This window comes from Phoxinus phoxinus (genome assembly GCF_949152265.1).
Source record: "Phoxinus phoxinus genome assembly, chromosome: 18".
Lineage (NCBI taxonomy): Eukaryota > Metazoa > Chordata > Actinopteri > Cypriniformes > Leuciscidae > Phoxinus > Phoxinus phoxinus.
This window is the reverse complement of record NC_136893.1, coordinates 10,283,977-10,301,500: the sequence shown is the minus strand read 5'-3', so window position 1 is coordinate 10,301,500 and position 17,524 is coordinate 10,283,977. Positions and strand designations below refer to the sequence as shown.

General features: G+C 36.8%; 2 protein-coding genes across 10 annotated transcripts in view; both read left to right on the top strand.

Moving 5' to 3' along the window:
• dvl1a (dishevelled segment polarity protein 1a) overlaps positions 1 to 8,589 on the top strand; it is a 31,809-nt gene extending 23,220 nt beyond the window's left edge. For 4 of the 9 annotated variants that reach the window (XM_079588745.1, XM_079588744.1, XM_079588746.1 and 1 more), the window contains exons 8-15: positions 110 to 249; positions 1,846 to 1,922; positions 2,022 to 2,089; positions 2,185 to 2,262; positions 2,362 to 2,496; positions 2,630 to 2,797; positions 3,756 to 3,974; positions 6,912 to 8,589. In XM_079588745.1, the coding sequence (XP_079444871.1) occupies positions 110 to 249; positions 1,846 to 1,922; positions 2,022 to 2,089; positions 2,185 to 2,262; positions 2,362 to 2,496; positions 2,630 to 2,797; positions 3,756 to 3,974; positions 6,912 to 7,432 (1,406 nt within the window). In that variant the 3' untranslated portion in view covers positions 7,433 to 8,589. Of the gene's footprint in view, positions 1 to 109; positions 250 to 1,845; positions 1,923 to 2,021; positions 2,090 to 2,184; positions 2,497 to 2,629; positions 2,798 to 3,755; positions 3,975 to 5,129; positions 5,176 to 5,455; positions 5,492 to 6,911 lie in introns of all 9 variants that reach the window. The other 5 variants (XM_079588742.1, XM_079588741.1, XM_079588740.1 and 2 more) reach the window with 3 other exon arrangements.
• Positions 8,590 to 12,638: 4,049 nt separating this feature from the next.
• tnfrsf9a (tumor necrosis factor receptor superfamily, member 9a) lies at positions 12,639 to 16,869 on the top strand. Its single transcript, XM_079588544.1, has 9 exons — positions 12,639 to 13,590; positions 13,913 to 14,054; positions 14,813 to 14,929; positions 15,076 to 15,213; positions 15,351 to 15,423; positions 15,530 to 15,600; positions 15,686 to 15,727; positions 15,843 to 15,983; positions 16,071 to 16,869. The coding sequence occupies exons 2-9, from the start codon at positions 13,919 to 13,921 to the stop codon at positions 16,199 to 16,201; spliced, it is 849 nt and encodes a 282-aa protein (XP_079444670.1). The 5' UTR covers positions 12,639 to 13,590; positions 13,913 to 13,918; the 3' UTR covers positions 16,202 to 16,869.
• The last annotated feature ends 655 nt before the right edge of the window (positions 16,870 to 17,524 follow it).

Sequence of the window (17,524 nt, the reverse complement as noted above, 5' to 3'; positions counted from 1 at the left end):
ACCTGCTTTATAAACTGAACTTCCTGTTTTTCAAGGTCTAGTGTGCTCTAAATATAGCCCTCAGATGAACACATAATTGTAAAAAAAGCTTTATCTCTCTTTCTCACAGAGAAGTACAACTTCTTGGGAATCAGTATAGTGGGTCAGAGTAATGACAGAGGAGATGGAGGCATCTATATTGGCTCCATTATGAAAGGCGGAGCAGTGGCGGCGGATGGCAGGATTGAGCCTGGAGACATGTTGTTACAGGTGAAGGGATCAGCAGTCTGGAACCTCTTTAAAGAGTGCTCTAATGCATTTTTTGGAAGATGAAAAATTATATGTGCCTTCAAATAATTGCAAATATTCACAATGTTACAATGACAGTTCATCTAAAAATCTTGGTCCAAACCTGTATAACACAAAATAAAGTATTTGGAAAATTTGGACAAAATATTGGGTTAACTTTCTAGTAAATGTTATATCATCAGGAAAATCACCTTAAATATATAATTTTGTAAGCAAAGGTGTTAATTTAAATGTAGTTAATTTAGTTAACAGAACTGAAACTGACCAGTCTCTTCTGCTTTTTAGTTTCTAAATGTACTTTTGAGGGATCAAGGTTTGGTCGGGTCACTTCCCTCTGTTGTTGACTTATTTTGCTCCTCTCCGTTTCCTTCCTTCTGAAAGACCTTGTAGTCATATCTGTTGTCATTTACCACAGTGGACAGAATGGTGCTTTCAATGCTTTTGTCATTTATTTACATAATAAAGGGGTTTTCCTCAGCACTGGTGATCTCAGATTCTGCTTAGAAATGGTCATGGTTAATGACCCTGTTCATGGTTAATGACCCTGTTCTGTTCTAAATTCACAGGGTTAATGACCCTGTGAATTTTGGTCAGTGGTGTTCAAATGACCATGAGATCGTGCCCACAGTATCACATATGTAAACAAACATTGTCCACTCTGGAGACATTGGCTTAATTCACTTAAAAATTCTGTCATTATTATACACCTAGAAAAAGGCATTTTAAAAGAGCATTACTATAAAAAATAATAATCCATGCACCATATTTTTATATGATGGCTTTATGTGAAGAACAAGTTGTTGTTGATTTAGAATATTGTATATAGTCATTTGATCTACTTTTATGATACCTATTGAGGCTTGACAGCCCCAATTTGCATTCACTTTCTTTTTACTGAAAAGAGTAGCCAGGATTTTCTTCAAGATATTCTTCAGATATTCACTTTTTGTGTTCCTTAGTCTTGATGACTTGTAATTATAATCATGTGAATTTGGGGAATAAATAATAAAATCGGTGTACAAAGCCTCAAATACATCAATGTTTTTAATAAAAACTGATTGTGGAAATAAATGTATTTGTATCTACAAATAAGGGCTGTTAAACAATTAATCGCGATTAATCACATCCAAAATAAAAGTTTGTTTTTACATAATAAATGTGTGTGTACTGTGTATAATTATTTTATATATATAAATACACACACGTTCATGTATATATTTAAGAAAAATATATGTGATATAAAAAAAGTGTTATTTATATATAAAATATTTATAATTTATATATAATAGAAATTATATATAAATCTATATACAGTATATGTATGCAAATATTTCTTAAATATATACAAGCATGTGTGTGTATTTGTATATATAAAATAATTATACACAGTACACACACATTTACTACGTAAACACAAACTTTTATTTTGGATGCGATTAATCGCGATTAATAGTTGCTATTAAACCCACATAAACTATTGAAGTTCTTCAAGTAAAAAAGCTTCATGTGATGTAGTGCATCAAAATGATGCGAGGTTTAATGGAATTGTAATTTCAGGTGAATGATGTGAACTTTGAGAACATGAGCAATGATGATGCTGTCAGGATTCTACGGGAGATCGTCTCCAAACCTGGGTGAGAGAGGGTGCCGCACCTGAAATTAGTGACACATTCAGTAAATCATGTCATAATGCTCTGTTCAACATTGCTTCATGTTTCATATGTCCTCTGCAGGCCAATAAGCCTAACAGTGGCGAAATGTTGGGACCCTTCTCCTAGAAGCTACTTCACTATACCTAGAGGTACGTACCTACCGCTTGCCATCATAGCAGCTAAATTAGAGACAAGAAGAAGCATGCTGCATTCATCTAGTTCATTTATCCCTGTCTGTCCTCAGCTGAGCCAGTAAGACCCATTGATCCCGCAGCCTGGATCACACACACTACAGCACTTTCTGGGCCGTACCCCCATTATGGTATGATCAAAGTCACATTCACGTCCGATAAGAGACCATCTGTTAGTATAATGGTAGATGTATCATGCTCAACACTGTTATTTCTTTCTTATTTCACAGAGTTTGATGACCTTCCCCTTTCTGTGCCAAAAACAGACATGGCAACTATAGTAAAAGTCATGCAACTACCAGATTCAGGCCTGGAGATCCGAGACCGAATGTGGTTGAAGATCACTATAGCCAACGCTGTCATCGGTTTGTTATTCTTTGCTGTTGTTATTTGGCGCACCTTTTTTGTTCCTTGTATATTGCAAGCATCAAGTTGTTTTGTATAATCAATGTATGCAATTGTGTTATTTTTCCTCATTGCTCATTCTCTGTGTTCCAGGGGCTGATGTTGTTGACTGGTTGTTCTCTCGGGTGGAGGGCTTCAAGGACCGCCGTGATGCCAGAAAATATGCCAGCAGTTTGTTGAAACACGGCTACCTGAGACACACAGTCAATAAAATCACCTTCTCGGAGCAGTGCTACTATACTTTTGGAGATCTGTGCCAAAGTACAGTCAACATAGTCATACAGTCATGATCATACAGGGCACTACTGTTTAAAGTGTGGGGTCTGTAGGATTTTTCAATCTTTTTTAAAGGAATCTCTTTCACTTGCTCAGGCTACATTTATTTGATCAAAAATACAGTAAAAAACAACTATTGTTTCAATTTAAAATTGTTTTCTATTTTTATATATTTTGAAATGTAATTTATTCCTGTGATGGCAACGTTGAATTTTCAGCAGCCATAACTCTTCAGTGTCACATGAGTTTTCTGAAATCATTTTAGTATGCTGATTTGTTACAAGAAACGTGGGACCTGGATCATTGCCAAAATATTTCATGGACAGTCTCTTGGGTATGGCAAGAGTTGTCCCGTAGAGTCAGATACGACTGAAATGGTTAATGAATTAATGATATGCATTTATTGGCACGCGTTTCCTTGCTAAATAATAATAAATAAATAAAAACAGTAAAACTTTACAGTAAGGTTTCATTTATTAACATTAATGTATTAGCTAACATGAAATAACCATGAGAAATATATTTGTTACTGTATTTGCTCATCTTTGTTAATATTACCGGTAGTTAATAAAAATATAATTGTTCATTGATTTTTCATGTTACTTCACAGTGCATTAACTAATGTTAACAAATACATTTGATTTTAATAATGTATTAGTAAATGTTGAAATTAACCCCTAACAAAGATTAGTAAATGCTGTAGAAGTGCAGTTAATTATCAGTTCATGTTAACTAATGTTGTTAACTAATGAAACCTTATAGTAAAGTGTTACCAAAAAAACATACCGACCCCAAACATTTAAACGCTAGTATGCCTTTAAGCAGTTAAGATAAGATCTGGCCAAAGGTCAGAGCCATAAAGCATTATTAATAATACTATAATTTAAAATGACGTGCAATATCATAAATAATTTGAATGGTATCCAAATGTGTTTGTTTTCAGATATGGCTTCTCTCAATCTGAATGAGGGATCCAGTGGTGGTGGCTCTGACCAGGATGGTCTCGCTCCTCTTCCTCCTCCAGGAACCAACCCCTGGCCCCTCGGCGGCCAGCCCTACCCTTACCCAGGTTACCCCACTCCTCCGCCAGGCTTTCCTCCTGGTTACTCGGACCCCTGCCACAGTTTCCACAGTGGCAGTGCAGGCAGCCAGCAGAGTGAAGGTGTGTGTGAGAGAGAAATAGAGAGTTTAAAGATGGATAAAAGGGAAAACCCCTTGCTACGGTCAATCCCGTGAGCTTCCTGTGTGAGTTTTTATTTCGGTTTTAAGAGCGCTTGATGATGTTAAGCAACAACAGCAGCACTCCCCTGTTACATTAGCAACTACTCAAAAGTTTCATTTAGTGGAATTTATGATAGTAAAAAGGAAACCATCTGTGGGTTTATTGTAAATGTGCATGTAGGAAGACGGGGTACAATACTACTGTATGTTTATGCATATTGAGTTTTGCTTTCAGTACCTAAATGAAGGCACACAGACAGAATGACATCAGTGGCACAACACTAGTAAATCACGTGTACATACAGAGGTTGATTGTAACACTTTTTGGTTTTGCCAATTTATTCAGAAAATGGTTAACCCAAAGGTTTAAAATTTTTTTTTTTTTTACATAATAGCAGTCGTTTCTTATGTAAATGAAAATGAAATGCATAACTGATTAATACGTCAGAAACCATTAAGCTAGTAGTAAACAGCCTGGTGTTACATTTATAACACTTTCTGAATATGAAAATGATATATAATGTGAATGAGTATAACTTATGTGTAATGCTAGGCAAGATACAAAATAAAATCAAACAAGACATATTATTAAAGATTAAGGACACTTTAATGTCCTTAATTACTTAAAAAACTGACGCCAGACTATATGTAACCACACAACATGCATGACAATGCTAATATGGAAAACACATTTAATAAATATTAAATTCTAAAGACACACTGAAAAAAACAGGAAAATGCTGATATTTGTCGTATTAATGCTACCAAATCATACCCAAAACACACACACACACACACACACACACACACACACACACACACACACACACACACACACACACACACACACACACACAAAATAGTATCAATTCATTTTATTTTAACTCAATTTTTTTCCCCAAATATCTGTGCCAAATGTGAGAATTGATTTGTCTTTATCAATGTTACATTTATTAAGTGTTATCATTTTCCTGACTTAAAAGTATATTACAATTTATTGATAAGTATATCATGAAATACTAGTAGTAGTACTACAGTAAGACTAAATCAAGATCTCAGATGCCAACTATTTTCTTTTTAATCATTCCATTTCTAGAGCATCACCATTGTCGCTGTATTCAGTTGGATTTTCCATATATGTGGTATGACCAGACTTTTTAAATCATTTATGTTGCTTACGCCACCCTTTGCACCCTGTACAGAGCTTTGAATGTGTATCAGGAGTTATGCAAAGTCATCCAGCTAAATCACTTGTAAAACACCAATCCAGCATACTGAGGTTTGGTCGCTTCAGGAGGCATATCGTAGGGTGTTATCACAGAAACTGAGGTGCAGGGTTCGGTTTGTGGGAGTGTATTGATGGACTGGTTGGGTGACGTGTCATAATTATGATATTCCCTCTGTTTTGCTGGCCGTCTGTAGACTGATGGAAATTTTCTCCTAGGCACAGGGGATCCGGTAAGATTAGTACTTTCACCTAAATGCCTTTCCGCCCCACCTTTTCTCCTTATCATCTTGTTATTTCAATGGTTTGTCATCATATGGCATTTGACTCATTGAGATGGCCATTGTGACTCCCCAGCTGTGTTGCTTGTTTGTGTCTTTTGTGTGGGCATGTACAGTTTTCTACCTTCATTGTACACAAGAATCAGACCGATTCTCATCTTTTGAAAAGTTATTTTGCAATACGCTTTTCTCTATTTGCCAAAGTCTGAATCAACTAGGGAAAGGAAAAATGTATATTTCCATGATGATGTATGATGTGAACTGAAGCAAATCAAATTTGGGAGTACTGCATTATCCAGAACTGTGTTACCTCAGTCCAGAACTGTGTTACCTCAGTCCATGTCATTTTGACCTACCTTCAATGCTGACGTTTTTGAAACGCACAACTGCCAAAAAATGTTTTATTTGTACCATATCGTTTATATGTTACTCATATATTGATGTTGTAAAGTACCCTCATGGTATTGCTGTCCTTTACACCCTGCCCTAACCAGGTGCGACACAACAACACAGCCAATCAGATCAGAGAACATGATGCCTCTCGAGACAGCATCCTTTTTTTAAACTTTTCCTTGTCAGACATAGGGAATTTTTATTTTATTCATATTACATAAATAATATTTTAAAATAATTTGGCCATTTTTGCCTTTTGTGTTGATGGGACAGTTTCAGGAGAAATGGGAAGCAACCAGGTCATCCACAATGTTGCTGCACAACATGAGAGATTTGTCCAGTGTTTATAAATCTCCACAATCAGTCTCTTCTTGTATATGTTTGATGTTTAATATACACTACCGTTCTAACGTTAGAGGTCGGTAAGAATTGTTTTGTAATGTTTTTGAAAGAAGTCACCTTTGTTCACCAAGGCTGCATTTGTTTGTTCAAAAATACAGTAAAAAACAATAATATTGTGAAATAGTATAATTAAAAATAATAGTCTTCAGTGACACATGATCCTTCAGAAATCAGTTGTGAAAGAACATTTCTTATCAATGTTGACAACAGTTGTGTTGTTTTTCCTTGTTTTGTTTTTTGGAAAAAAAATTTGAATAGAAAGTTCAAAAGAGTGAATCTTTACTGTCACTTTTGATAAATTCAATGCATCCTTGCTGAATAAAAGTATTAATTTCTTTCAAAAATTTCAAATATAATTTCGTGACCCCGAACTTTTGAACAGTAGTGTACAAGAGAAATGCAGAGAAAAGAATTAAGCAACTAACCACATGTAGATTTGCTTGTTGCGGCTGATAGAACAGAAATTCGGTTAACATTGAAGAAATGGCTGTCATTGCTTGTCAAGTCTGGTTAGCGCATGGTTTTATGAGGAAAATAATAGTACTTTTGTCCTAAGGCATTATTTTTTTCTTTTCAGGTAGCAGAAGCAGTGGCTCCAACCCCAGCGCTGGGAAAGGACGGAGACCCTCCCCTCGAGAGAAGGACCATAAGGCGCCGTGCTGTGGGGGCAGCGAATCAGAGCTGGTCACATGGGTCGGAAGGAGGGGTGAGAAGGCATCCAGTCAGCTGAGTCATCAAAGCCACAGCCACAGCCGCTCTGCTGTCAGTCAAGCCCACTCTGGTTACAGTCATGGCCACTGTCACAGCATCTCGCAGCATAGCCACAACTTCACCTACACCCACGCCCCTTTCGTTCAGCCCAATCATCTGTCCTGTGCCCACAGCGAGAGAAGTCACGGCTCTTCCTACGGCCCGCCGGGTTTGCCCCCTCCGTACTGCCTTGCTCACCTCGCCCCCAAAGCGGCAGCGAGCAACAGCGCACCTGGGGCTCCACCCATTCGGGAGTTAGGAAACGTCCCACCAGAACTCACGGCTAGTCGGCAGTCTTTTCAACACGCTATGGGCAATCCTTGTGAATTTTTCGTTGATATTATGTGACAGGAGAGTGCCTTCAACCCTTTCAGAGCACAAGGCCTATAGTTCCCCCCAGTTTGCTTCATGAATTTTTGCTACTGACGATCCCTGCACTGAGAATGTACTAACTGATACCCCGATTTAAATAACCCAATAATGGGAAATTGTCATTTTTTATCCTCATGTTGAGTTTCTTTCTTCTGTGGAACAAAATAATAAGTGTTATTGTTAACAAAAACTATAAAACTATCGTATTCCGTTATTTAAATAAATCTGAAATAGTAATGAAAAAATTGTAAACGAAAATTAGACTAACAGCAACTAACAGAAATTCAGATGAATATAAAAATACAAGCTAATTCAAAACATTAATAAAAACTATAATAGTCTGTAGGTTTTTTTTCATATAATGAGAGTGAATAGGGACTGGGGCTGTCAAGCTTTAAAATGACAAAACAAAAATAAAGTATCAAGTAATCCATAAGAATGAAGCGAACATTATAATTGAATCATGAGGTTTTTTTTGTGATGAACAGACCAAAATTCATTGTATGGCTTTGGAAGGCTACTTTTATGGTGCTTATTTGTCATTTTGGAACTTGACAGGCCAGTCCCCTTTTATTATATGGAATATAACCAGGATATTTTGTGTTCAAAAGAAGAAAATGTTTGAAACAACACGAGAGAGAGCAAATGACAGAATTTTCATTTTTAGGTAAACTCTTCCTTTAACGTCCATTCAATGTTATTTAGATCAACGGAGAACACTAAAAAAAGCACAACTGCAGAGTTCATTTAGACTCTGACACAAAAACTACAATTCTGCAGTAGCAGCACAAGATAACACAACTAATACGCTTTTTAACAGGAAAGTCAGTGTATCAGACTGTCTGCTTCTTATCCCAAGCTGCTCTTCACTTTGCACAAGTTGAAAGCCAGACAACTGGCCTGACAGCTCTTAACACAGTCTGTACTTTTAAATGTATCCATGCGCCGGATTAACTTTTTCTTACACAGTTGCATTCGCAGAGTCATAATCCTGTTGACAATCACAATGACAATTGACGTCCCTAAACATTGCTGAATGTATTGTCTTGTGAGGCTACAACTCCGCCAAATTCCCTCATTAGCATTATAGCATGTTAAGCTACAGTATCAATAAATAAATGCTTGGACGTGCTAATGTTAGCCTCATGGTTGCAAAGATTTCCACCGTGAACTCTTAATGTACATGATACATTTTAAACAATGACAAACAAGTGCTTTTCATAGTCTGTGAACTGACTGTTCAAACTCAAACCAGTTGTCTTAGTATTTACCACTGTATTACGAACATCACTGTACAGTTATGCAGTAGTCTATGATCAGCGTGGTAGTAGGCCCTTAAAGTTAAAACATAGATGATATTTAAAGAGGCAGATAGGTCAACCAAAGTCCCATGCCAATTAGTGAGTTGTTATCTTTGTTCAAAAATATTGTCGTTTATTATGGAGGAAAGGCTATGATGTTTGTTATGGTCAAGTTTACTGGTAAAGAAGTGAGGTGTTGTGAAAGAGCATACTGAATGTCCTTGTTTGTAATGTTCTATTCCATGAACTGACCTATCTGCCTGAGCCAAAACAGAAAAGAGACACAGTTTCTGTCAAGCACTTTTGGAAAATGACTTCTGGGCCCGTTCGAATGAAATGCTGATTGCGGTGAAAGCTGTATGCTTTATTGTTTCTTCATAAACAGAGGAATAATAAATTGTAAATATGATCAAATATATATATATATTATATAAATATATATATATATATATAAAGCCGAGAAAATAAATTTTATGTATTAAGAAGTGGCCAGCCATTGTCTTGAAGTGGGGTTTGTTCTGAGATTGAAAAACACAGCTTGTGCACTCTTGAAAATGAAAGCTGCTTTTCCACCGCCGGGCCAAACTGTAAGGAATGCTCCAGTTATATTTCCACTTGACCCCGGTACGGCTTGACACGATTACAAACAGTTCTCTCCGAGAATGCGTGTAGTGATGTGGCCACTCAGGGTCAGGTCACTCGTCTGACTACCAGTTTCTCTGTAGCTGCCCAAGTGCACAATTTGAGCAAAGTAAACACAAGTCAATAATACAATTTAAATAATAATCTCCTCATCCTCCATATCGCGGTCGCTGCTTGCATCTCATTCCATCTGTAAACTATTGCATTATATTGCATTACATAGTTTAGTTTAATTGTAAACTGGTGCATGTGTATTACATTTCAAAGAGCCCCACATTGGAAAATAAAACCATATCCGTATCGGCTGCATAGGCATGATTGGCATGAAACGATTAAGCAATGAGAGTGGTTTGGCATGAGGGTGGAAAAGCGGGAAAAGTTTCCGAAAGTTTTTTTTTTTCACAGCGATGCCATAGATTAACACTTTTTGGTTCTCCAAAGAACCTAGCAGTGAATAGTTCTTAAATTAACCTTCTTTTTCTTAGTGTGAAGAACATTTTGAAAGTCTAAAGAAACTTTCCACATTAAGAACCTTTTGTGAAATGGAAAGTTTCCATGAATGTTAAAGGTTCTTCATAGAACCATAGATGCCTATAAGGAACCTTTCTTTTTAAGAGCGTTGCAAAAGTAACCTTATCGTGGTCTGGCATCATCAAGTCTCCAGTATTTCCTAATTTCTAATACCTTTGTGTGTCTGGTAAATGCTTTAGGTGCTGATATCATCTTCCCTATCTAATATTTTGGCAGCACGATTTGTGCCGCCAAAACACCAGAACATTTTCAAAAAACAGTTGTCTCCTGTCTACGTATCTGGTATTGTGAAACTGAGAAGCTATCGTTTTCACATCTCTGAAGCATAGATTCTGATGGTGATCACACCTCCACTGAGCTCTAGAGTAACGGAACAGCATATTTGTCACGCTTAACCAATGATTAGGAAAGTTTATCTCAAAACTCAACTTTTGATATGAAGTTTAGTTTTGAGATAAAATGTTCTAGTCGTTGGTTCAGCACGGAAAAGATGTTCCGCTACTCAACCAAAGCTCAGTGGAGGTGTGATCACCGTTTGACACACAAATTAATAGTTGACACACAAATTAAATCGAAATCTTTTCTGAATACCTGACATATCTGAATATCTGCTCACTTAATAGTGATGGTCCATGTAAATGACATTTCTGAGTAACTTGCAAATGTTCTGTGGAGATTGTCTATCACTCCTCATAAACGGTGTAAAGTTTCTTTGAAGATCATTTTGGATGGTAAGTCTGAGACACTAACTGGCATACACACAGAAGTGTTTCCCCTGCTACTGTACACGTAGGCATTTGCATGAGTGTGCTGCGGACCCTGCTCTATCTCTGACTCAGTGCTGCAACTTCTCAGTATGAGGAAGTCTTAGCTTTTAACCTTTAATCCCCTCGATTGTATTTTTATAAGACAACAAACATAATACTCATCACTTAAAAAAGGAAGGAAGTGTGACACGTGGAAAGAACAGATGCTGATGGTGATACTTAGCCTTGGTGTGACACACAGATCTATATCTCGGGTCTTTAGCAACGTGTGTGCAACATGTAGAGTGTGGTGCTTGCTTAAACACGTTTTTCTTGCCACTTCAACATATGACGCCCTGACAGAGTTTTTTAAATAATTCGAATTGCGTATGAAGCAATTGGAGTGGGTTGGTGATCTCATTTAACCTTCTAATGAAAAGGTCAGTGTGGGAGTGTGTGATGCGGTAATGTAGGAGGATGTGTCAGAAGATTACTAGCCTTCTGTTATAATTAATTACATGACGTAGTATTTTAGAATAGCACTGACGTTACCCTAATTTCTGAAAATGATGAGATAAACAAAACTAAAAGACAAAAAGTGATTCAGTGAGATGCTGTCTGGAAGTTTTATCACATTGGATATGAAAATTAGTGAATTAGTTTTAAAATAAATGCAGCTTATATTAATTATGAAGGCTGCACCTCTGAGTATCATTCATTTGCCTCATTCTATTCTATTTAATGTCATTTATATAGCGCTTTCATATGTACTACTGTACACCCAAAGCACTTTACAATCATATCAGGGAATCTCCTCAACCACCACCAGTGTGTAGCATCCGCCACAGTACAACGGCGCCAGTGCGCTCACCACACACCAGACAGAGGTGGAGCCTGGGAAGAGAGAGAGTGATAGAGCCAATTCAGTGGATGGGGATTATTAGGAGGCCATGATTGGTAAGGGCCAATGGGTGGAATGTGACCATGCAGGACATTGTCAACTACCCAGGCTGCTACTAAGTGATAGAGATCTTTAGCCACATCCCATTAAAAGATAATGGCATTCCTCTCAGGTGAGCTGCAGATGAGCGCACCTGGTCTCACAGCTCTGACTGTATGGCCCAGTACTTGTAACATATACAGTATGTCTTTCAAAGAAACTTGTCATTTCTTTATTATTTCAATACAAAATGAGATGATTAATGCATGTCTGGAGGTTACTGTTTCCTGCATAGTAGCATTTTTCAGGTTAGTGGGGTTTTTTCTTTTACATTTTATAATCAATCCTATTTCCTCATTTCTCAACTGTTAAACTTATGTATTTTCCGATAATTTAAACGATCAAGCTCTTTTACAGATTCTGATTGGCTGTTAAGGTTGTTTTTTCACTCATCAGCTGGAAAATCTGATTCCAATGATATCGTTCCTCTGTGCCGTAATCGTTATAGTTGTGGTGTGCTCTTTTTAAAGAATGATTTTTAAAACTATCTTTATCGAACGATAACTATATTATGTGAAAGTCCACACCAACGCATGATTACATTGTTTATTTTAAGCATGCTCAGTGCAGTTATAGCCTAGTTGTGGTGTGGACTCTGCTATTCTCTTAAATTTCGAATTTTATCATTATAGTTGGCCTTGGTGTGAACGGGCATTTTACACAGTAGCTAAATTGACCATACATTTGCGCACAAATTATCACAAAACATGTTCAAGATGTTTGAAAATACTTAATAGACAGCTAAATGCTTTGATAAAATGCTTGTGGGATGAAATATAGGCTAACAGAAATTTCTTTCAAACACCCAACTGTCTGAAAATCGCTAAATTATTCACCCACTATAGGGCCTATACAATAACAATCCCAGGAACTTGGGCTCTGAAGTTTAAAACAAAAGTTTTTTTTAATGCTTTTTTATTTCATGAAATGCTTTAATGACCATTTAACACTTATGTGTTGCTTTATGCACTAAAAAATATTTTGCCCTGTATATATTTAAGATTTATGTAGCCTACCGGTATTTAAATTGAAATCAATCTATTTCATTTTTCCAGCATAAATATGTTAATTGTGAAAACAATCAAATTTACTTTAAATGAACATGTTTAAAATATTGCTATATGTGAAACAAGCAACATTCAATGAGTTAAAAATGTATGAGATCAAATTAGATTATTTGCCTATATAATTTAGGTGGGCTACTGTATGACTGAAAAATAGGTATCACATTAAGTTTTTTTAATGTTTAAACTGTAATCCAAATGGATAGAAATTGTTTATGCAATTCACTTATCATAAATTTAGTGTGGAAATATTTACTTGTGTTGCTGTAAAAACTCCCCAATAATAATAATAAAGTCACATTGCCCACTTGGGACATGACTCAGTAATCACCTGATTCTTGAGAATAGCATTAGTTTACTGCCACTGTATTTCAGACCTATTTCAAGCTCCGTCCTAAAGCCAGGAGAAAGAAGGAAATAATTTAACTAATGAGGAAGTCGAAATACTGTTCCGCAGAGTTTCTAAGTGTGAGTGTGATATGGCATTAAGTGATGCTCATGCGATCTTTGGTGCGACACTGAGTCATGATGTGTCATTAAGTTGTAGCCAGCCTGGCAAAATACCAAGTCAATAACGTCGATCGATCGACGTCTATCAAATCTTCGCTTTTTCCTGTATCTAATTATGTTTCGCGGTAACACTATAATCTCGATATGAAAATGTGTGAGTAGAAAACACTCGGCCACTGAAGACAACGACGAAGTAAAGATAGAACAGAAAGAAAGAAAAAAAGAGAGAACGTGCAACGTTCACGAAGCCACGCCTACTGAGTGTTTAAATCATGAGCGGAGTGGAGGAGTCTCATCTTAGTTCGGGTTTCTTTGTGTCAGGACCACTACACTAACAACAGTAAGAGAAAAATATTTATTTATGACTAATTCATTAATAAGAAATGTAGGCCTATATTAATAATTGTAATGTATTACGTTAACATATTAATGTGTATTTGTGGATTTTAAATGTTCATTAAGTCTGTTTTACACTGTTGACAAAGTTGAATGAACTGATTAATATTTTTTTTTGTAATTATTAATAATAATATTATATTAAAAAGCTAATGCTTATATTTTCCCATATATCACATATGCAGTTAATTAATAATAATTAACTAATAAACAATAATTACTTGATGTTCTTTAGTTGGTAAATTGTTTTCTTTTTTTGTGTATAGGAAGAAATGCTGACTGCTTTCCGAGGACTGTATGCCTTTCTGACATTCAGTCTAGTGCTGAACTTCACTATGGGTTCTGATTCTGGCTGTGATTATTGGACAATATCTGGATCAGATGTCTGCTGCAATAAATGCAAGCCAGGTACGCAGACAATAACTGACTGCAATGTGATGTGTTACCTAATACTGTGATATCTCTAATACTGACATATTCTTGTAAAAACTTGATCTTAACTGTAGGAAGTTTACAATTTCATCATTTCCCTTTTTTTCAATGACTTATTGGAATATCGAAGATGCAAAAAAGCAGATTACAGTTTATCCTTGAAATTATTCATTAGCGACCAAATGAAGGAAGTTTCAGATCATTTTGAAAGTACCACATGAAAAGGATGTGGTTTAGCACTTAAAGGGAAATCCACGAATCCATGTTCTGTCATTGCGTAAAGATGAATAGATCACCCTCAACCTTAAACCAAGGGTTGTCCCAACACATTGCACAATAATACTAGTGCCAGAAATCTTACTGTGAACGAGGAGCTCTGTAAAGCTTCCTTGCTTGCTTGAAATGTAAAGTATTTAACCTTCTATTCACAAGATGAATGAGATACTCAGTGGATCTCAGTCTCTATTAGCAATAATTGTCCTCCTTTTTTGGAGATGTCTTTCCAGATAAGCAAATGTTATGTTGTTGTATGATTGCCACGTCACCGCTTTTGGCTTATTTTAGTAAATGTCATAACTTTTGTTTGCTTTATGTTTTTCAAAATGAATGCTGGGTTTTAATGAGATCGTGAATGAGACCGCTATATAGTTATAAGAGTGCAGAAGTCATACGTATGAGTGTCAAATGTGAATGAGTTTCAAAGCCATACTGTAAATAGTTGCTTGTGGTTACAGGGAACCGCTTGGTGGAAAGGTGTGGAAGAGACCCGCAAACGCTCTGTTCCCCCTGTGATCCTGACACTTACACAACCAGTTTTACCTTCTTCTGTTTGAGATGTACCCAGTGCACAGGTATGATTCTGTTTAACATCCTCACTGCAATTTTTCTTAAGCGAATAGTTTGCTGTTTGATTGAATGATTGTGTTTTATCTGCATCATCATAAGCTTTAAAACATCGTACTGTGTAAGCATTAATCTTTCTGTGTCATGTTTGTAGGTAAACAGTTTACACGTACACCTTGCACTATCAGCAGCGATACCGTATGTGGATGCAAGCCTGGATATCGGTGCGGGGACGACAAATGTTCATTCTGTGTCACTGAATGCAAGGAGGGGGAGGAGCCCACCCAAAATCGTAAGAATTCCGGACCCTCTCAGGGGCCGTTTACACGACACCATTTTCAAATGAAAAACGTAAAACTTTTCAATTGGAAATTGCTTGCTGTTTTGCCATACCATTTTCATATAAATGCTTTCATTCAATGCTTGCAGGATTGTGTAGAAAATGTCCAAAAGGAAAATTCAATGACAAAATCCACAGTAACTGCAGAGAATGGAAAAAAAGGTAGCGTACAATTACAGTTTGTCTGTTTTTAAAACAAATATTATCATTGATCTGAAATTAGATCTGCATTTGCCATGAAACTCATTCAAACTCATTCATTCTCTAGTTGTCCCGATGGACAGATGTTGGGCAAAGGAAATGCTACCAGTGACTGTACTTGCATATATTCAGACGAAGGTAACAAGGAATACAGGTGGACAATATAACTCGGATGTCAAGTAACATAAAGCCACATAATGTAATGTTTTTGTGTCTGTTACAGAAGCAATGCAAACAACCTTACATGTTGTGAGCAATAAAAAAGGTAAGGTCTCGTTGCATATGTGTGATCAGCATACATTATCAATTTAATTGGACTGCATATCTTTCAATATGGATATTGAACTCTAACCTCAAGAATATATGTCTATGACCTCCAGAAGAGACAAAATGGCTTCCAGTTTTCATTGCTGGAGGGATGGCAGGGTTGGCTGTCCTTTGTATCATAGCATCAGTGGCTGCATATGTAAAAGGACGAAACAAAACAGAGAAAAAGCCAAAAACTGATACCGCTGACCAAGGTACCATTTAAACCTGTGTGTTCATTTTGTCCCTTCCTACATGGTCATAATGTCTGTATTTACAGTATTGTCATTTCCTTCTTTTAGACAGCTCGGATGAGTCCAGGAATATGGCCACAGAGCAGGAAGACTGTAGTTACCGTCATCCTGAGCAGGAACAGGGTGGCAGCTCAGACTCCATCGATACACAAGACTCTGATTCTAAACTCATAGTGTGAGTTCACTGGACAGCTTTCTTCTCTTTCTATAGTATTGCTACAACAGCAAGAGGATAACATCCACTAAACTGTGAAATTAATCCCTGACTGGGCGTCTATCAGCCATTCCAGCTGGTGTGTATCAGTGATTATTAATGGGAACAAAATGAGCATTTTGATGTTGTCACTGTGTGCATTATTACGTTTTAAAGGCTGAAGTATAGAGCAAGTTGCTCTTGATAACACGAGATGAAAGGGTTGTCATCGTAGGTGTGCAGTAGCAGACAGTATGTCAACACTTTTACGAGAGTAGGAGTCATCTACTGGTGCTTGCGTCATTTTCAGGTCAAAGCCCTCTTGAAATACCCTGGTGGGCTTCCCCACTTTTCTGTTAAAAACAGCATTTAAAAAAAAATGTTTTATACAGGACCAAGAACATTGAGACAGAAAACCAATGAGACTGTTTTACACTGTATGTTTGCACTTTTCTTTTATTTAATAATAGCAGTGTATGGTAAATGTGGAGTCATGTCAGTGGACTCAAGAAATAGCAGTGCTGACTATCCTTCTGAGACTGACCTTTTGACCTCATTAAGACTGTAGTGTATTTTACTATTTTGTACATAGTAGGATTTAAAAGTATAAATAAATAAAATTGTCAACCACAATCTAAACCGGAGTTAACAGAACCATGAGTTGTCGTTTTCCACTCATTCACAGTTCGTTCTTTACCCTGGGTTAGGAATTCATTCTGGGTGATTAGGTTTCGAGGTTTCACACGCTACATTTGTAAATCCTGGGTTAAAGTTCCTATTTGCATTGTCAGTATAATTTACTGGACAAATTCTCAAATAGGAATGTTGTTCCAGAATCAACTAAATATGTTGATCCAGGAACACGTCTTGCGTGTAAAATAGTGCAAAAGACAATAGCTTGGTGTTAAGGTCAGTGTGAAAAGCCCTATAGAAGTCCCAGGTTGCCCCAGGGGCCATATAATCCATGTGTTGGGAAATTTCCAGTAAGTAAATAGTTTTAGTTCATGGAGCAGATATTGGTCAACCTAATCTAATCTAAAAAAAAAATGAACTGTATATTTACATAATTGGGTGACTCAGCGGGAGTTCCCCAGCTTTGAACAGAACTTTACTGTACCTGTAGTATGATCAGCCTAGAGTGAACCTAGGAGTTACGATGAATCATTTTGCATTCTAGTTTCATTTTCCTTTCACATATCAGGCAAACACATGTGCTGTCATGTTTAGATTTAAATCACTGCATTATTTTTTTTTTTCTTGGCTCCAGGGAGATGATTTGTTAGGGCATTATAATCATAACAGCAGTGAG

What these genes read in the sequence shown, in the direction of transcription:
- tnfrsf9a (XM_079588544.1), top strand. Translation starts at nt 13,919, where the DNA reads ATGCTGACTGCTTTCCGAGGACTGTATGCCTTTCTGACATTCAGTCTA. An exon ending in TTGCATATATTCAGACGAAG is followed by an intron (nt 15,601 to 15,685) that starts GTAACAAGGAAT and finishes TGTCTGTTACAG; the next exon opens with AAGCAATGCAAACAACCTTA. An exon ending in AACTGATACCGCTGACCAAG is followed by an intron (nt 15,984 to 16,070) that starts GTACCATTTAAA and finishes TCCTTCTTTTAG; the next exon opens with ACAGCTCGGATGAGTCCAGG.